Source organism: Varroa jacobsoni, unplaced genomic scaffold, assembly GCF_002532875.2.
Source record: "Varroa jacobsoni isolate VJ856 unplaced genomic scaffold, vjacob_1.0 scaffold_469, whole genome shotgun sequence".
Classification (NCBI taxonomy): domain Eukaryota; kingdom Metazoa; phylum Arthropoda; class Arachnida; order Mesostigmata; family Varroidae; genus Varroa; species Varroa jacobsoni.
This window is the reverse complement of record NW_019213371.1, coordinates 61,489-78,142: the sequence shown is the minus strand read 5'-3', so window position 1 is coordinate 78,142 and position 16,654 is coordinate 61,489. Positions and strand designations below refer to the sequence as shown.

The 16,654-nt window shown below is 39.3% G+C and overlaps 1 protein-coding gene and 1 long non-coding RNA gene across 2 annotated transcripts; one reads left to right on the top strand and one right to left on the bottom strand.

Annotated features, from left to right (window-relative positions):
- Positions 1 to 3,258: 3,258 nt before the first annotated feature.
- LOC111260724 (uncharacterized) lies at positions 3,259 to 5,289 on the bottom strand. Its single transcript, XM_022833691.2, has 2 exons — positions 4,436 to 5,289; positions 3,259 to 3,686 (listed from the first exon to the last, which is right to left on the bottom strand). Exon 1 carries the CDS (start codon positions 5,101 to 5,103, stop codon positions 4,495 to 4,497), a length of 609 nt encoding a protein of 202 aa, XP_022689426.1. The 5' UTR covers positions 5,104 to 5,289; the 3' UTR covers positions 3,259 to 3,686; positions 4,436 to 4,494.
- Positions 5,290 to 12,555: 7,266 nt separating this feature from the next.
- On the top strand, positions 12,556 to 15,400 carry LOC111260725 (uncharacterized). The gene is made up of 3 exons (XR_002680507.2): positions 12,556 to 13,421; positions 13,743 to 13,807; positions 14,072 to 15,400. It is a non-coding gene; the product is annotated as an uncharacterized LOC111260725 (long non-coding RNA).
- The last annotated feature ends 1,254 nt before the right edge of the window (positions 15,401 to 16,654 follow it).

Sequence of the window (16,654 nt, the reverse complement as noted above, 5' to 3'; positions counted from 1 at the left end):
CAAATATCCTTTTCTAAGTCAAAATAGCAACGGTCGAAGATGGCAAATAGTAGCAGTGCAACGGGCTTTGCTGTTATTGTTGTTGGACGGTTCGTCCTGGCACGAGCTTTCTTCAATTCGAAGTTGGCACTCACGTTCAGCTAACAGCGTTCCAACGCAGATCACCGCCTCCTTACGTAACGTTCTATTCGCCAATTCATTACGTGAAGAAGTAACTAGGTGTTCATCTTTCGAGCCCGAACAGTTAATTTCGAGTTTGGTGTGTGATGAAGACTAAAACGATCTCAAGGTAAGGCTTGGAATGTGTTTTATAGGGACAGGTATGACGTAATCAAATGTATGTATTGCGTATTTGTTTGATGTTATTCATACCATAGATATGGCGACGGAACCACTATGTTAGAGTGGCTGACTAGTGATCTCCTTGATTTCGTTCGAAAAGATCACCTCGTGTTGAAACTCTATTATATACGTAGATATTTGGCAACACAAACGATAGCAACCTGATGCAGACGTACACTATCAGATGCGGCACCGTCGATCAACGTATGGGTTGCAGAAAATGTTCGTACATACGTAGTATCATTATTATTATTGTGATAGAATGGAGCACCACATCCGATTTGAAACCGCCGATAACTATTCCCCTAAAAGCTAAAATTAATCTGAATAACTGCTCCGACTTCATCATCGGCTTCATTCCGACTGAGTCGCTCCAACTCAAGGTCGGGGATTGCTCGAAAACGGGCATTTTCGACACCACAGTCGCAGTGAAGCATGCACCCATATGCTATCGCATTTCTGACTGCTATTGATATTTATATATAAGATATTGACATAACAATGTTAGCCCCACTGTGGATCAATAGATGATTTTACAGCGCAGAACAAATGTCTAAACCCCATTTGTTCTCACAGAAACGATCTATTAGTATTCTGGATTGATTGCCGCTTCGTAAATATATCGTGAAGCTCTGATCTTTTCATATCTATAGTGGCTGGTGTCGTTCCAGCGATCAAATAAGAAAAGTGAAGACAAAATAGTAAACGAATCATTTATCAAATAGAAAAATATCAATAACATGAAATAATCTATATCTTCTTGATAAGCTACGCTCTATATTGATATTGGTATAAAGTGCCGGATGGTCTGTCCGAGCCAAACGAGGCTTAGCGGAATAAAATCTGCCATGGATGCCTAGAGATTATAGGTAGATTTTTTTACTTTAGTCTAAAAGCTCTCAAGTTTCTTAAGGACTGGGTCGGAAGTTGACAAGAGAACAGGAGATTTTTATTATCTAATAGATTTTTTAACTGGAGGCAGAATATATTCCCATACCTGTTTTTATCACTATCGTTTTTTTGCTTTTCGATATTTATGTAGCAATATTATCGTTACCTCTCAATTCGGCGGATCGAGTCTGAACCGTTAATAGCCAGAAAATTTTTAAAGACGCTGCTCAAAGACCGGATAATTCAATCAGTCGTATGCTACCTAACGGATAGAAGGGTTCCAAGGTCGATTCGAGTGTGCAACTATACCAATACTATACAATTGTCTTATGAGCACCATAAAAAAAATATAAATGTCTGTTGACAAGCTCGATTTTTCTTGTTTTAGTATTAGAGGAACTGTGTTCTCTTAGTATTTCGCCCTTGTACCGTTATTTACATCAGTTACGATAGTGCCGACAGAACTTCTAGTAACTTCCCTTTATATATATACATATATATATGTATATTGCCGAAGCAGCAACGCCAATACTTATAGGTCGAAAACAGGCTAATTTTTTTCATACAATAGATGTGGGATGATCTAGTTGCTTTATATTATGAATCGGCGAACTAAGTTCCAGTTTGATGCCGCATGCTAGTTAGGCGCGTGGACATCACGCGGATGTTAAAGGCATCGTTTCTCTGACTCTGCTTCAGAGCACAAATGTCTCATATAAGTGATAATCAGAAGTGTCAGCAGTGCTCTGCTGCTTGCTCAAATAGCAGAACCTACCCAGAACGGGATGTAAAAAGTTCACAACGTACACACCTATCACTGCATCGGAACTAAGAAGGTCTCTTTCTGCTCAGTTTTTGAGAAATACCAAACAAATAACTACTTATCTGGCGATGGCAAAGAGCGAGTCCTTAAATGTTTGAAATTTGTTCGGGTGCGTTTCGTTGAACGTCACCGAACGTTTTTTCGGACAACCTGTGCGACTTTATTTGACACAACTCCGAAAAAAGCGTTGGATATTACACATGGGATTATATATAGTGTATCTAGCTGTACCGAAATTTTATTATGGTGAGTCTATGTGGCAGACAATGGTTCGCGGGTTCCATTTTACGCCCGCTGTGTCCGCCACTTGGCCGGCGGAATATCCAGAATGGGGTGGAATAACGATAGAAAAGAGAAGTTCGAACAGTGTAGACGTTCAGCTAGCTGGCGAATCATACGGCGTAGTACACTCTAGGGTGGACGACGCTCTTCCAGGGGTCCACGGAAAAGCTTAGAGCGAAAACTTGCGTAGAGGCCGCTTTTCATAAATAGGCAGAATGTGTGCTGGATGAAACTATCATTGCCCCCCGTGTCTTACTGAGCTAATGTAGGGAACATACAATATTATGCTATAGAGCGTCAGTAGTGGCTAGAAGTAAATCGTCTATATTCTCTTCTGTGCTTTATTATGTGTGTTTGGGCCGGATCAACGATCGAATGCTTTATCTGCTTATCCTGTAGCCGGGCCTGCTTCCGACCGGTTGTTTTTTGAGCTGCCGATTGGAGACGTCCTGTAACGCGATCTACAGAGGTCGTCAAATGGGCGGTGTGCGTAAGGTGCAGTTGTGACGTTCCCATAAACAGCGTTCATTGTATGCAATACCTATGGCGATAATCGGCATTGCTCTAGACTTAATGTATCTCTTTATCGAATCGTATTGATATCTAACCAATTGTCTGGACCACCTAAAATACATATCTCGGCATAAAGAGAGTTTGTGCTGACGGGTGCTGCAATCGAAACGTGACCGCAAAAAAGAACAGGGGAACGCTGCAAGAAACAATGAAAATTGACCAAGCTCCATTGACTAACTAGTCTAGATGAAGCACAAAAGGATGGAAGTAGATAAATTTTCTTTTGCTCACCCTGTAGACGACCATGGGGTGGCTTCACGCAGTGGCCATACTTGCCGTGGCTAAGCATCTACGCTTGATCCAACGGCCCAAAAAAAAGTTCGAAGCAATTGACGACGACGTTTGGCTTGATGACAACAGGTACAGTTTATTTTCGCCGTTAGCATTATCGTAAGCATCACGTTCTGTCTACCAACAGTAAGGTCCTATCGCTTGACCACATGCAGATTTGCTTACATACTATTCGCTGTTTCTGGTTGGCGTATATTCATTCGGTGGTGATAAAATAACGTCGTCCTCGAATCGACATTTCGATCAATATATATATATATATATATATATATATATATATATATATATATATATATGCGGTAATGTAGGATTAAAGTACGAAATTCTACATGGTCTTCTGATCAAATCAATGTAACTGTAGTTTTTGATGCTTGATAACGGACGCGTAACGTAGCTTGTCCAAGTCTCCCCAGAGTACGGTTAGCAACGATATAAGGGAAATTCCTTTTACTTGATAGACAGTGGAATAGTGATGTATGCATGGCTGCAAAGACGAATTTTATCATAAGGAAAAGTATAAGTGGAGATCTTATAGTGCAATGACGATATTATATAAATAAACATTTTTTCTATTGTTTTTGATTTTAACGCGTTTAAGAGGGGAGCCGTTGCGGTTACATAAAGTATAGGAGATACGTGTAAGATATGGATTCTGGTACTTGGATGAAAGTTAGATGTAGGAAAGTTTATCTCTAACAGACCTCTATGTTTCGGGTTTTACGTACGGTATCGCCATCAGGCATTCTAGCAGGTATCTCCAGTAGGCCACCGATTTCCAACTCAACCGATGATGAAAAATATCGTATACAAAGGTTCGTGCATATGGGACATGAACCGTATCGCTTAAAGCATTTTTTTTCCGTGGAAATGAATGTGAAATTCTTTATTTAATCACCTCTGCTGCGTAGTATATGTCGTACGCAGGGCTTGAACCGGCCACCGTTGGCATTTTCAGCGAACGCTTTAGCTGTTCAAACAAACCGCACCTATGTAAAATCATCAATTCTAGTAATAAATTAAATGATCGATATTATGGCACTCATACACACTAATATGCTGAGGAAGGCTATTTTTCAACTAGAAATGGTCGCTTTACGACAGGTGCGGTGCTTCCTGCAGAGGACGTGGCATTTACTGGACCTTATTTACTATCGTATTGTTGTCGTAGTTAAAATTAGTTGTACACCCAACCCAAAGATCATTATTCTACAGAATGTAGCATCACCGACTCACCAATAAATACTGACAATCTTCATATGGGTCACAGCTTGAACGTAGACAATTGGCTGCATCTAATAACGTGGTCCATAGCCATGTTTTTGGGGATCGTTCCTATCGACGACAGATACCTGTCCGACAGTTGAGATGACTCCTGATAAAGCGTGGTACTTCGGAGAGATGATTTTCGCTGGTTCGTTGAGGTGAACGACAGGATCATAGGGTTTATTCGCTGCCGGTGCGTACTCGACTCCTTGGTTGCTGATCGTGGGTGGAACCTTGGCAAAATCTGCCGAGATGTCTTTAACGAATGCCGAATCTGTCGTGCCATAGGGGTAGATAGCGTACGGTAAAGCGTACGCCGCAGAAGCGTGCGGAATATCGGTGGAAGACGAAGCTACAGGAGGTGCGTCTTTGCTAGTTGTCGCCGTATAGGGTGATACTTCTTTAACATAAGCTGATGACACAGCAGAGGGCTCACGAATTTGTAGAACCGCCGATGATTTGGTCACCTCGGTTACCGCAGTACCGACTGGCAGAAATCCATAGGAGTACTCGTGCGCTCCATCGGGAAAACTGTATGGGGCTAGGTGCGACTCACTAAAGCTACCACCATTTTCTCGATACGGAGGCGACGCCACGGCAGACTTCACCAAACATATGACCACTACGAATGTAAACATTCTACCTACTTTCTTCTTCTACATAGATAATAAGACTTCTTTTTAGACTATATTGAATCAGTATTTCACTGATAGCTGCTGTTCAACTCCCTGATTATCACTACTGCTTCAATTCAGACACGTGAAACGCACGCTGTGCTCAGAAAGTGTCGCGGATGCAAAAATACGCGCAACTTCTGGAAGATGACCCTCTCCAATGGTGAGCTTTATATCGCCTTTCGCAACCCCAGAAAGTGAGGGTCCGTCCAGCGACGCGTAACACACGGGACTACTTCGTTTTGCTGGCCCATACAAAACTGGTTGCTTCGGCACTCACACAGAGGAGCTTACCCAGATACACATGTGGAAAAGTCGGATCAGAGATTATGACTGCTTTTAAGTTCAAACAAGCCGAATTTATCAACGCCAATATTGGTCCCTAGATTCCACTAAAACAGGAAATGGGTTCAAAAATCGGCAAAAGTAAGAAATAGTCGAATGATTTTAAAATTCACGCAGCTAAGGAATAGGCACGTGTTTATATTGAAGTAACAAACAAGATATAACATTAATTGCCACCACGAAATAAACACAAAGGATAATTACCCCAGTTATATTTATCAAATTAATATCGCCTCTTAGAATAGTAACCTCTTGAAATTTGTAATAGGTAGCTCTTATATGCTGGCTGCAATTATCTAACTAAAATTCGTTCATATCACGGCTGCTGTGCGTGCGGCTCTGGCATATGCCCCCATAGAATTCGGTTCTAAAGGTTTGGCAAATATGACCATTCAAAAATCTTAAATTTTCACTTCAATATCATTCATTTAATTTTAGACAACGATGCCTGCATCGATCACTGAAACATGTACATAAATAACCTAAGATTCGTGTAAATACAATAATATTGTCTATTTTTTAATACTAGCTACCGGCGAAAAAATCAGTACAGCCATTATAAAGCTTCAAACTTTGCTCCGGTTAACCAATTAATTATAATTTTAACCACCTCATATCAGGCGTTCATGAAGTAACTTGTATAATTTAAATGCCACTGTTATTTCTTATCAGCTTTTACTTAACACGACGTAAGTTTGTTCTTCGAAGACTTCAACCGGACCAGAGCCGAAATGGCAGGACGACATATACTACTATTGGCCAATTACCGTATAAATAGGGTAACGTACCGTATAAGCTGATCGATACTGTTTAACGTCCTCATCATCCGTCATAATTATCATGGTCATTATATAGTAAAATACGTTTTATCTGACGTAACGCTTAGAGCAAAAGGGCTTGATTGCATAGGTTTTGCTATCAATAGTTGTAATAGTAGATGCATTGTTGATAAAAGGCGGGAAAGTCACAAAATGTTTTCATGGACAATTTCATTAAAATTCATTCTGATAGCTAGATTATTTTATCTCTTTCCTAAAAAGAAGTTTTCCTAAAGTCAACATAATCAATTATTATAACCTATTATATTCGAAAGCAAGAATAACTTTCACCTTATTTTGATTTTAGTTAAAACTAGCAGGGACTGCAGCATTACAAATAATCGACCCTCTTTCCGTACGCTAAGCGTCCATAGCGTCGCTGGTTCGAATTCTCTCGTTGTGCAACGTGTGTATCAATAGAGCAAGACAATATATATATATATATATATATATATATATATACATTATCATAAATAGACCCGACTGGCAAGACAACGGCCGTGCTATGACGAATCGCGAAGTTGAAGCTGCTGTCTTCATGGAGCATTGTGGCCAACAGTACGCTTAGTCAAAAGAGATCTTCTACTGTATATCAAACAGAAAGAAGCAGAAGAAATCTTGCTCGAAGGCTGACACGTTTGGCAAGGTACGAATTCTGTCCACGTTTCAGAAGACCCGAGCCCGTTCTGGATGAGCCAAAAAGAGACGCCCAACATAGACCATTGGTGTCGTGTGAAATCTCTAGGACACCTAAAAGTTGTCCTGTTAAACATTTACTTATTTCATCACAATCGAGCAGAATCAATTTAGTTGTCTCCAGAAAGCCGTTCGCGTAACTATAAATATGAACGCGTTCAAGAAATAAATGAAATAAGAGGAATGTACAGATTAATTTATGCGTGTCGTATCGATGGATGTAAGCTGTGCTGGTAGCTTCTGAGAGCTCTACTGAAAGGTTACAATGTTAGCACTCGATAGGCGTCTGATTGTTATAACGTCAGGTAGAATCAGTGGATACTGGACGTTATGTAGAACCAATTGGAACAAGCAAATCGACGTTTGCTCAAAACAATCGTTCCCTGACGGGCGACCAGAGTGAACCTCGCACGCATATGGCACCGAGTTAAACATATCATATTAGAAACGAAACTATCTCGCCTGTTCCAGTGAAACAACACTGTTTCCAATAGCCAGGATGAGGCACGAAGTTCGAAAACCAAGTTGAGGTCGTTGATGCGTTGTTACGTTTAAACAGCTTGTTCAACTGTAGCGTTCAGCATAGCCATTTGATTATTTTAATCTCGGCTCATACGTAATGGTACCGTTCAGTACGTAATGGACATCAATGAGTCAAAGTTACAGTTTAAATTAAATCGCTACTTAAGGATATTAATAACGAATCCTGGCTGTGCTAAATTTGATTACGTTGTCCTGAATGGAATCAGTGCATCTAAAAAATCTAGCACCTTTTTAGAAGACGATCTAAGAAAGTACAAACGTAGAACTCGATGGTGCGTTATCTCTGGTGAATAGCGTGGGCGGTACACCATGCCGCGCATCAGTTACGTGTTTATAACAGCTCGCGTGGTGGCTGCGTGTCGACGGTAATGTATTTATCACAAATAGCGATCCTCAGCAAAAAAAAAAACAATTTTATTAAAAATTATAACGCACCTGATACACAAAGAAGTTCCACTGCAAGTTTAAGAGCCGGCATGTATGAACTAAAAGTAAATTAATTCGGAGAAATGCTAGCACAAGGATTACGAGTAAGGCCATCGTACGCTTGTAATGAAAGTAACTTGTTTGAACTGGCTAATGCTAACTTACTTGTAATCGGTATCAAGTCCACTTAATGTAACGCCCAATGACAGCCTTATCCACTACGTGACATTGGATAATTTGGCCTGAGTTTAAATAGCAAAGCAAAGAAAAATGATTTTTGCACTGTCGTCAAATATTGCGAATTAAGCCTATTGTTACGCAAATTTTTAGCTCGTATTTTTTGTAAAAAAAATTAACGAGAAGTTGCCGAATTGGCAGGCTAAGACCTTGAGCTTTCTAATGTACAGCAATCGATTACTAAAGCTAGACACTTGGATCCTTTATTTGTTTATTAAGAAAATAAACTTCTTGCAAATAAACTTCTTCCAGACGGGTTCGTACATGGAATTTTCCGTACGAGAGCTACACTTGTACGTATGTATATGTGTTAGACGGTAAGTTTTTAATTTATGTATGCAGAGTTTCACCAGAATTAATGAAGATAACACCAAACAAATTAGAAGTTCAGCCTTAAAAAATGTGCCTGCACACTTTTTATACTTTGCGTTCTTTTCCTCATCAGTTCAATCCTACTTGTTTGATTGTTGAGAGCTTGATCAAATTATAGAAAGTCAAGATGTCCCTGCGGTCAACTTAGTCTGTATCTACCATCATACCTGCATGAACATGCAGGGTTTAAATTTCGGCGGAGGCAAGTGGTTACCATGACATATGGTTCCATGCTGTTGCACGGACCTTTTGGAGAAATCCCAGATAAACTTAGCAAGATACGTCCCCATTAAACAACCTAATGGGGGCATGTTCTTGACGCTATATTGAAAAGGTGATTTTGACTTCCTTACACAGTGTCAGAGGCGTTACAATCTCACGCTAAGAAAGTGTAGCGGTAAATTAAACTAGTACCAAAGGTGGCAAACCTTTGGAACCTTATTCGTACGATTTCTAATAAAAAAAATTTTTTACAAATTTTTGCTCGTGTTGCGTTAAGCGATTGCACTAAATTTTTGCGTGTTCATAGCGTACGTAGGTAATTATTTATAAGTACGGTTACTTATAAATAATTACCTACGTACAAACGTTACTTACAAAATGAAAGGTTAAAGCTACGTATTTGCAGCATATTCGTCGCGTGAGTTCAACAAATATAAAGCAGTCGACCTTAAATTGAAGGAAGTCTCATATCTTCAAAAATGTCGCGGCAACAACTAGAAGGTATCCTCCCAAAAAAATGCTAGCTATTTTTTGGACATTTTCATCTTCCAGCGTGCTAAAAAAGCAAAGAAGCTTGAGTGTTCCCATCTTCAACATTCTAACATGTTCCTTTCATTACCCATACCTGTTGCGCAGCCTATGTTATTGACGGCCGCATGCGTCACGCTAATAGATAACTCGATCTCGGACCTTGACAAGTTGAGATCCTGTCGAATATAGATAACTTTGTCGGATTCGTCTGCTTTAGGATGCTTTGCTGCGAAGAAAACAATTGGAAAAATTAAAAGTGCGATTTTGGTATGGACTGAATGTTTAATAAGACCTACCGTAGGAAGCTCGTTTCTAACGGTCCTACATTATCCGAATGTGTGCCTTAAAATATTCTATATGTGTATGCATTTCCGCAAAACAGTTTTTCTAGGTCAGATAAATACTTTGCGCTATGGCGACACTGCATATCTTGTTGAAATGGGGACGGCGAAAAGCTGGACACGGTCCAGGGAACTACCAGGTTGCGGATCACAAACCACGCCCCTGAAAGCCACAAGCTTCGTTTTGCTGATCATAGTGCTATCGCGCATTGGTAGTCTTGGATAACCGACGCGGAGCTACACGACGTTGAGGATCATCCGTTTTCTGCGTCAGAAACATCTCATGTGCTCCTAACTGGAAGCTGTACTCCCTTAGCTAATATCTTTTGTAGCAAATAGCGGCGCTTAAAAACGGAAACGTATCACCATTCTGTTATTATATGAAGCGACTCAGTACTTATTTAGCATTACATTTTGTAACGGACTTGTCCCACTTGTGCTCACCAGTATCTGGTTGCTGATTTCTCGGGGTTCTACGAGTGTGGATTCTGAAATCAGATGATGCTCCGCAACTCAGTTTGTCTCTCTAGGGTTGCTCATAGTTGCAAGAGTGGGGAAGACCTCGTAATCACAAGAAAGAGAAGATCATATCGCATTGGATACGTACGTGTCGACGCTGCTGACTACAGCTTAGCCGCTGATTTTATCCGTGGCTTGATAGATATGGAGACAACGAGAATGTTGAATTCTATCTGGAAAGTTGGAGTAGTTGTATAAGTTCGATGCATTTAATTAATTTTCGACTATTGTGCGTGGCTATATATATAAACAAATTATAGTTAATCTGGCAACATAAAGTTATAAGTCCAATGCCAGACATGTTTAGCTAGCAGCACAAAAGTTGCATTACTTTATTAGCTACTCTCCAGTTTTTTGACAACGTACGAGCTTGAATAAAGCATATTTTGTATAAAAATATGCTTTCGGGAATGTTTAACGAAACTTTTCATCGAACTTCCACTTTTAGGATTCCGCTCAGGAAATCAAGTTCACAAAAATGAACGGGTCGTCTAAAGTAAACGTTAAAATTCACCCCTACCTAATTTTTATCCTCGCCTATTGTTATCTATATTTGCATGGAGACAAAACCAATTGTGGGCATTACGTGCACTCAAATATACGCTATCTGCTTTTGCCAACCAATTGGTTTTATCACTTATTACAAATTCAGTAAGTTGAGATATATTTAGATAGGCTGATCTTGAACTCATGAATATAGATCATAGTAATAGAGTGTGAAGCAAATTTACGGGTCATGCGCATGATAGCAGACGGTCACTTTACTGTGCTAATTTCTTATCAAGTTCCTCGTATACTCTTATTCATCAACTGTTCTTCATGTTTATATAAGAGAATGGACCGTGAACGACTACCTTGACACAAAGAAGCACAGATGCCACAGATAATAGTACCTAATTGATTTGCAGTAAGCTGTTCCACCTATTTCAATACATATAAATGAAAATTTCCATATAATTGCTTTACTTCAGCTTTAATTTCAACTAACGTAGAGAAAAAGGCAGGTACTAGATAGGGTCACCGATAGATTGAAAGAAAGTTTGACCCTACAAGCAAACATTAAAGGTTACTGAACTTCAGGCACTACGTTCTTTCTTGCGTCTCTATGTGGATTTGTCACAGTTAATGTATATTCTATTTAACTACTTTCTAATTTATACACGGTATAAAAAGAAGTGAGTAATTTAATACTATCATTTACATTGAAACGCCATTTTATAGCAACTATGTACATTTTACTCACATATCGCTAAACGATATCCTTCGCTTAAAATTCATTATTTCGCGATGTCATTCAATCAACATATAGTTGCAGTTACCTGAAGACTTGGTGCAAGTAATAACTAAACTGCGTTCGCTCGAGAAGTGCAATCTAGAAGCACCTCAACACAATGACTCGGTAGACAGCGCCAGAAAAAGCTTGACCGCTCCCGTTGCCATTTGTTTAAACCATGTGACACTGAAGCCTTGAAACTTAGCTAATGTTCGTAACTAATGCACACGTCTTATCGCCTGTACTACACGTTGTCACCATCCTGCTACAACTTCGGGTTTACCCGATCCCAATAACTTTTGTCTAGCCAAAACGATCGACTCCAGTATGTCGAAACAGGACCTACTTGAAAGAAGCCTCTCTTTGCACCAGCCGGAACTGCGGCCTTTGAAGCGTACATACATATAGCCGAATACACACCAGAAGGTAGCAACTCGTTGTTCGCGTTTCATTCTGCGGATCGATAGGCTCCACAACCACAACATAGCGTCTCGCTCAGCAATTACTGGACCTCATACCTGTACGACTCTATGAATATAAGCTGATACAGAATAAAGCGCGAAATGTCCCTCAGGGCTCAACGCGGACTCAACTTCAAACACTATTACTTATCGCTATTGCTATTATTGAAATGCAAAAAGGATACTTTGAAGGATAGTGTGTGTTTTCAATGAAACAGTCAAAATCATCAGTAAGGATCGATATGTAGTGGGAACATGTTTTCTGTTCAACATCTAGAATCATAGCTTGATTACTTATGCGTGTGTAATCTTGCATAAGCGCATGGCCAATATCACTTTTCATTTTACGTACGGTGAGGGCATATTACAGATCAATTCCACCCGTCTATTTGTTATTATATATATATATATATATATATATATACTACACGTATAACTATTATATAAAGCTTTGAAGATGTGGGCAGTGATTTAGCGCGAAACATTTGCTGAAGATGCTTCTATAGAACAGATAACATTTTACTGGAAGACAAACATTCGCTTAGGTGTCACAATCTGAACTATTTCATATCTGTTACTTTGTCTTAATTGACTTGCACGGTGTCAACCTTTGGAATTAAACGGTTATACGTAGAAAAATCACAGAGCTACCAGTTTTGGCCGATCTCATTATATATCTTTATACGGCAGAGTATACTCCTTACATACTTACCATACAGGTCTGGTTTAGCATACGCAGGTCCGGTTTCCCCTTATACAGGGTGGAGCAAGAGTAGGCTTACAGTAAGAAAGAACGTAGGAGAATGTAGACCTTTTATAACACAGGGAAGTAGGTTTCCGGTTGACATAAATACAGCATCGAATATATAAGTTTGTGTTTTTGCAACTGTAAACTTAACCTCTTCTTTATTGAATGTTTCACTTTTGTCTGCTATAAGTCCACGTTGTACACAAGTTACTTAAATCTTTTGAAGAAGCCCTAAAAAGAGCTTTAGCCTTCTGTAGCCTTGCAACAAGACACATAGTAGACACCTTCTACCATCTAAATGAGAAGCCGAGCAAAAACTCGTAACTCTGTATACACAATAGCTCCACGACTTCGGTTATTTTATTTACAAAGCTTATTTAACTGGTTAATTTATTATACACGTACTGGACGTCTATTGACCGAAATAGCATTTCACTACTAGCGGCTAATAAAGTCCATTCTGATTCAGCTTTTCCCTAATAAGCGGACGGCCCTTGCAGCATTTCTCCTTTGCCGTTTAAAGTTTCTAGCTGCTTCGTGGACTCGTGAAAATCTCTTCGTGGAAAAGCTCAGCTGGTTGCACTTCGCTTCCTCGCGAATAGCGCACTCTCGTGGCCTTGGCCCAGTACCCAAGCTTAGGTCTTATAACCTACATGGAGGAGTCATAGAGACTGATCGAGCACCAAACGCCGAAAATGTGAAATTTACACCTAAGCGTGAGAGGTCAGCGTTCTGGAACAAGCCGAAGAAGTAAGTATGTACAGGCCATAACTTTATCCATCGTACAGAACAGCTTAAAAATATCTTTCATTTATTAAGGGTTTGTAAATGTTGCTGTTGTGTACCTGGCAGCGGACTAATAGTCACTGATTCGGCCTGTTTAAGTAATTAAACAGAAGTATAAATAAACAGTCGGCCTTAACGTTCTAGGTGTAGACTTTTTAGATACAGAAAACTTGTCTGAATGTTACCAGTAACTTAGTTTTTATGCAAAAGCGCTGACTGAATAGATATGAAAGTGTCAGCCATTGAAGGGACATAGACTGTTTATTGTTTTGCTCCTTATTCCAGCAGATGTCGTGCGCTTACCGCATAGATCAGCCGTGGCCATCATCTACCACCGGTCTGTGCTGAAGGTAATTTCGATTTAGTGAAACATCAAAAGAACGTGATAAAAATGACGTTCAGAGCCTCTTTCTAAACAACAGAAACAAATCTCTTCGTTCTAAATATAGTACTTGTATATTGCTTCGAAAGAATATTTGCACACTTTTCCCGAAGCTTTCTTAAGCCGCTGATTTCATCAATCCTAAATTAAAAGTGTCATTTATCTATCGCGCAATGCAAAACATAAATTTAGTAAATTTAATATATAATAAAATGTTCTTTATTACTTACAGGTTATATGTCCGTATCATACCTATAAAAAAAAAGCAATGAACTTACACTTTTCCATCTTCTGACATAAAATGCTTTTTTAAATAGTTTATGTTGTTTTTATTGTAGTGATATCATCTGTTTCTTCTGGGGGTTCAAATGACGTTTTCACTATCTTCAGTAAGTAATCGTAGATACCATGTTTTATAACCATATGGGAAAGAAGTAGCAGCGATGGTCAAGAGTAACACTTCTTACAAACTGATATTGCATTTAGTTTTACTGGCTAGCTTATAATACGAGGTACTAAGTAAGAGACTCAAAGCAGCTTCTAGCTATTAATAGTAAAAATTATATATTGAGTTCGTTGACTTCGTACTGTGTAGTTTTATTCTATTGTTGAGGAGTTACCATAAATATGTCTTCATTTTTTCGTTCTTTTTTTCTTATTCTTTCCTAACTCAAAGCGGAGTATCTGATGCGAACGTTAGCTTACCGCGGAGGAATGAAAATGCTTCGGTGGCAGTATATACGAAAGGGACTGTGGATAGAACGTCTTGCATCACATAGGGTCCTGCCAAAGTAGACGCTATTTTTTTTTTTTTTTTAACTCCGTCGGCATCAAAAAGGTAGACCAATGAAATATGAAATCCACAGAAGATTGCTATTAAACTACAGGGAAGTATTATCTCGTTCCTAGCGTACATCGCTTCAAACACGAAATCTATAATATATTCTAGCCACTTTGCTCATTCTCACTACAAGAGTACATTAGGTCACTTTAGAAACTTTAGATCTCACATCTCAATATATTTAACAGTTACTCATGCTTAATATGGAAACATTACTCTTCTATTGTTTCTTTATTTAGTCACATTAGAAGACAAAAATAGATTAGCCGATTGTTATTAATCCGAGGAAAACTATCTTCTAAACCTCCATATGGAATAGTGACAAGTAAATAATTGCTAACTTTGTTTGTTTAGTAAAAGCCGAAACTTAAAATAACTAAATAGCATTATTCTATACGCATACACAAAAACTTCAGCACGATTCCTTCGGGTATTGTTACTGATAGTAATGTTTTAAAAGACAACTTACAAATGATAGGTCAAAAGCCGTTTGAATATTTCCTCAACAAAATTCCCTGTTTTAAGGGTTTGTATTGGTCAAGACGTTCATGGCTGTCCATAACATTTAAATGAACGACTCTCGAGTTGATTACTAAATTTTGGCCACGATGCCTAATGTCAGGACCAGACGTAAAGCTCGAACATTTAGTTGTTAAGCGTCTATATATATATATATATATATATTGGTAACGTATTGGTTAAATGCTGCTATGCAGGAACCTATACGTACATATAACTCGTGCTTAATTTAAATTGACAACAAATAAAGTGAACGTATCGAGTCTGTCTTCTTTGGCGGAAAATAGTCGTCTGATTTTATCCAGAAAATCTATATGAATACTAAACTTACATCAAAGCTATACCGTTATTATATAAAATTATGCAAATTATACCAGGCGCGCTTCGCATGCTATGTTTTCGATGGGCCATTGCGTAGCTAGTTTCTCTCGAGGAGGCTAGCTCGGAGAATCTATTTGACCTATAAAAGCTGTTCACAGCGACCGGTGTAAGTCAGACACTTCGGCCTTCCAGTACTCAAAAGTGACAGCGTCTGGGTGGCGTATAATTATCTTGGTCGACTCATCCTTTCTTTCGTTATTCTCATGAAATCAGCAAGGATTCACAATTGATTTCAGAAAGCCTTAAATGTAGATCTTAATGACGTGGTGGTCGATAACATGCCCGTCTTCGGTACGTAGCATTACTTCGCAAAAAAAAAACTCGACAAGCTCTTTGTAGCGGGATATACAATATCTTTTTCTTCCCTTTTTAAGAACTAATCACAAAAACATCGGGTCGACCGGCTTTTTCAATTAATTAAAGTTTCCAAATTCGTCATAATTTACCGAGCATAACTCGAAACGGCGTCGCAGTTCATGTAGCTTGATGCCTCCTTTGAATAAGCCCCGCTTATGCACTTACTGCTCGGCTCGAAAACTATCAGTTCTGAACTTCTTGAAATAAATACAACGTAAACCAGGTTGTCTCGATTGAACGGAGCATGGCAAAAAGTGCATCGGTGTACACGCCTTTATCTTCGAAATTTCGTTTCATAACGACCAGTATAATAAGGATAAGTTCCGCTGAACTAATCTCGTCAAGCTTTGAAACTGTGTTAATAATAGTATCCCCAAGCATTACCAGATGGCTGACAATACGCTATTTAGTCATGATCGTCTTTCGAGATGGAGAGACTAGTGCCCAGGCTTACTTTCCTTCTGAACTCGTTTGTCAGAGATACAGCCCACACCGAAGATCTCGTCGAGTGACTGCTATTCATCCTCTTCAGGGCTCGGTTGCTTCGACAGGATAATCCCAGTTATAGGTTTATCGCCAGTGAAGCCTGCCACTCCGCATTCATAAATATTGCCGAAGTCACTAGTTAAACTAAGTTTACACAAACCCCTCATCGGTTCCAGAGAACCACAACCGAGAGCATATCCGCGCGAATGTGGATAAAAGTTAAGCCTTTCC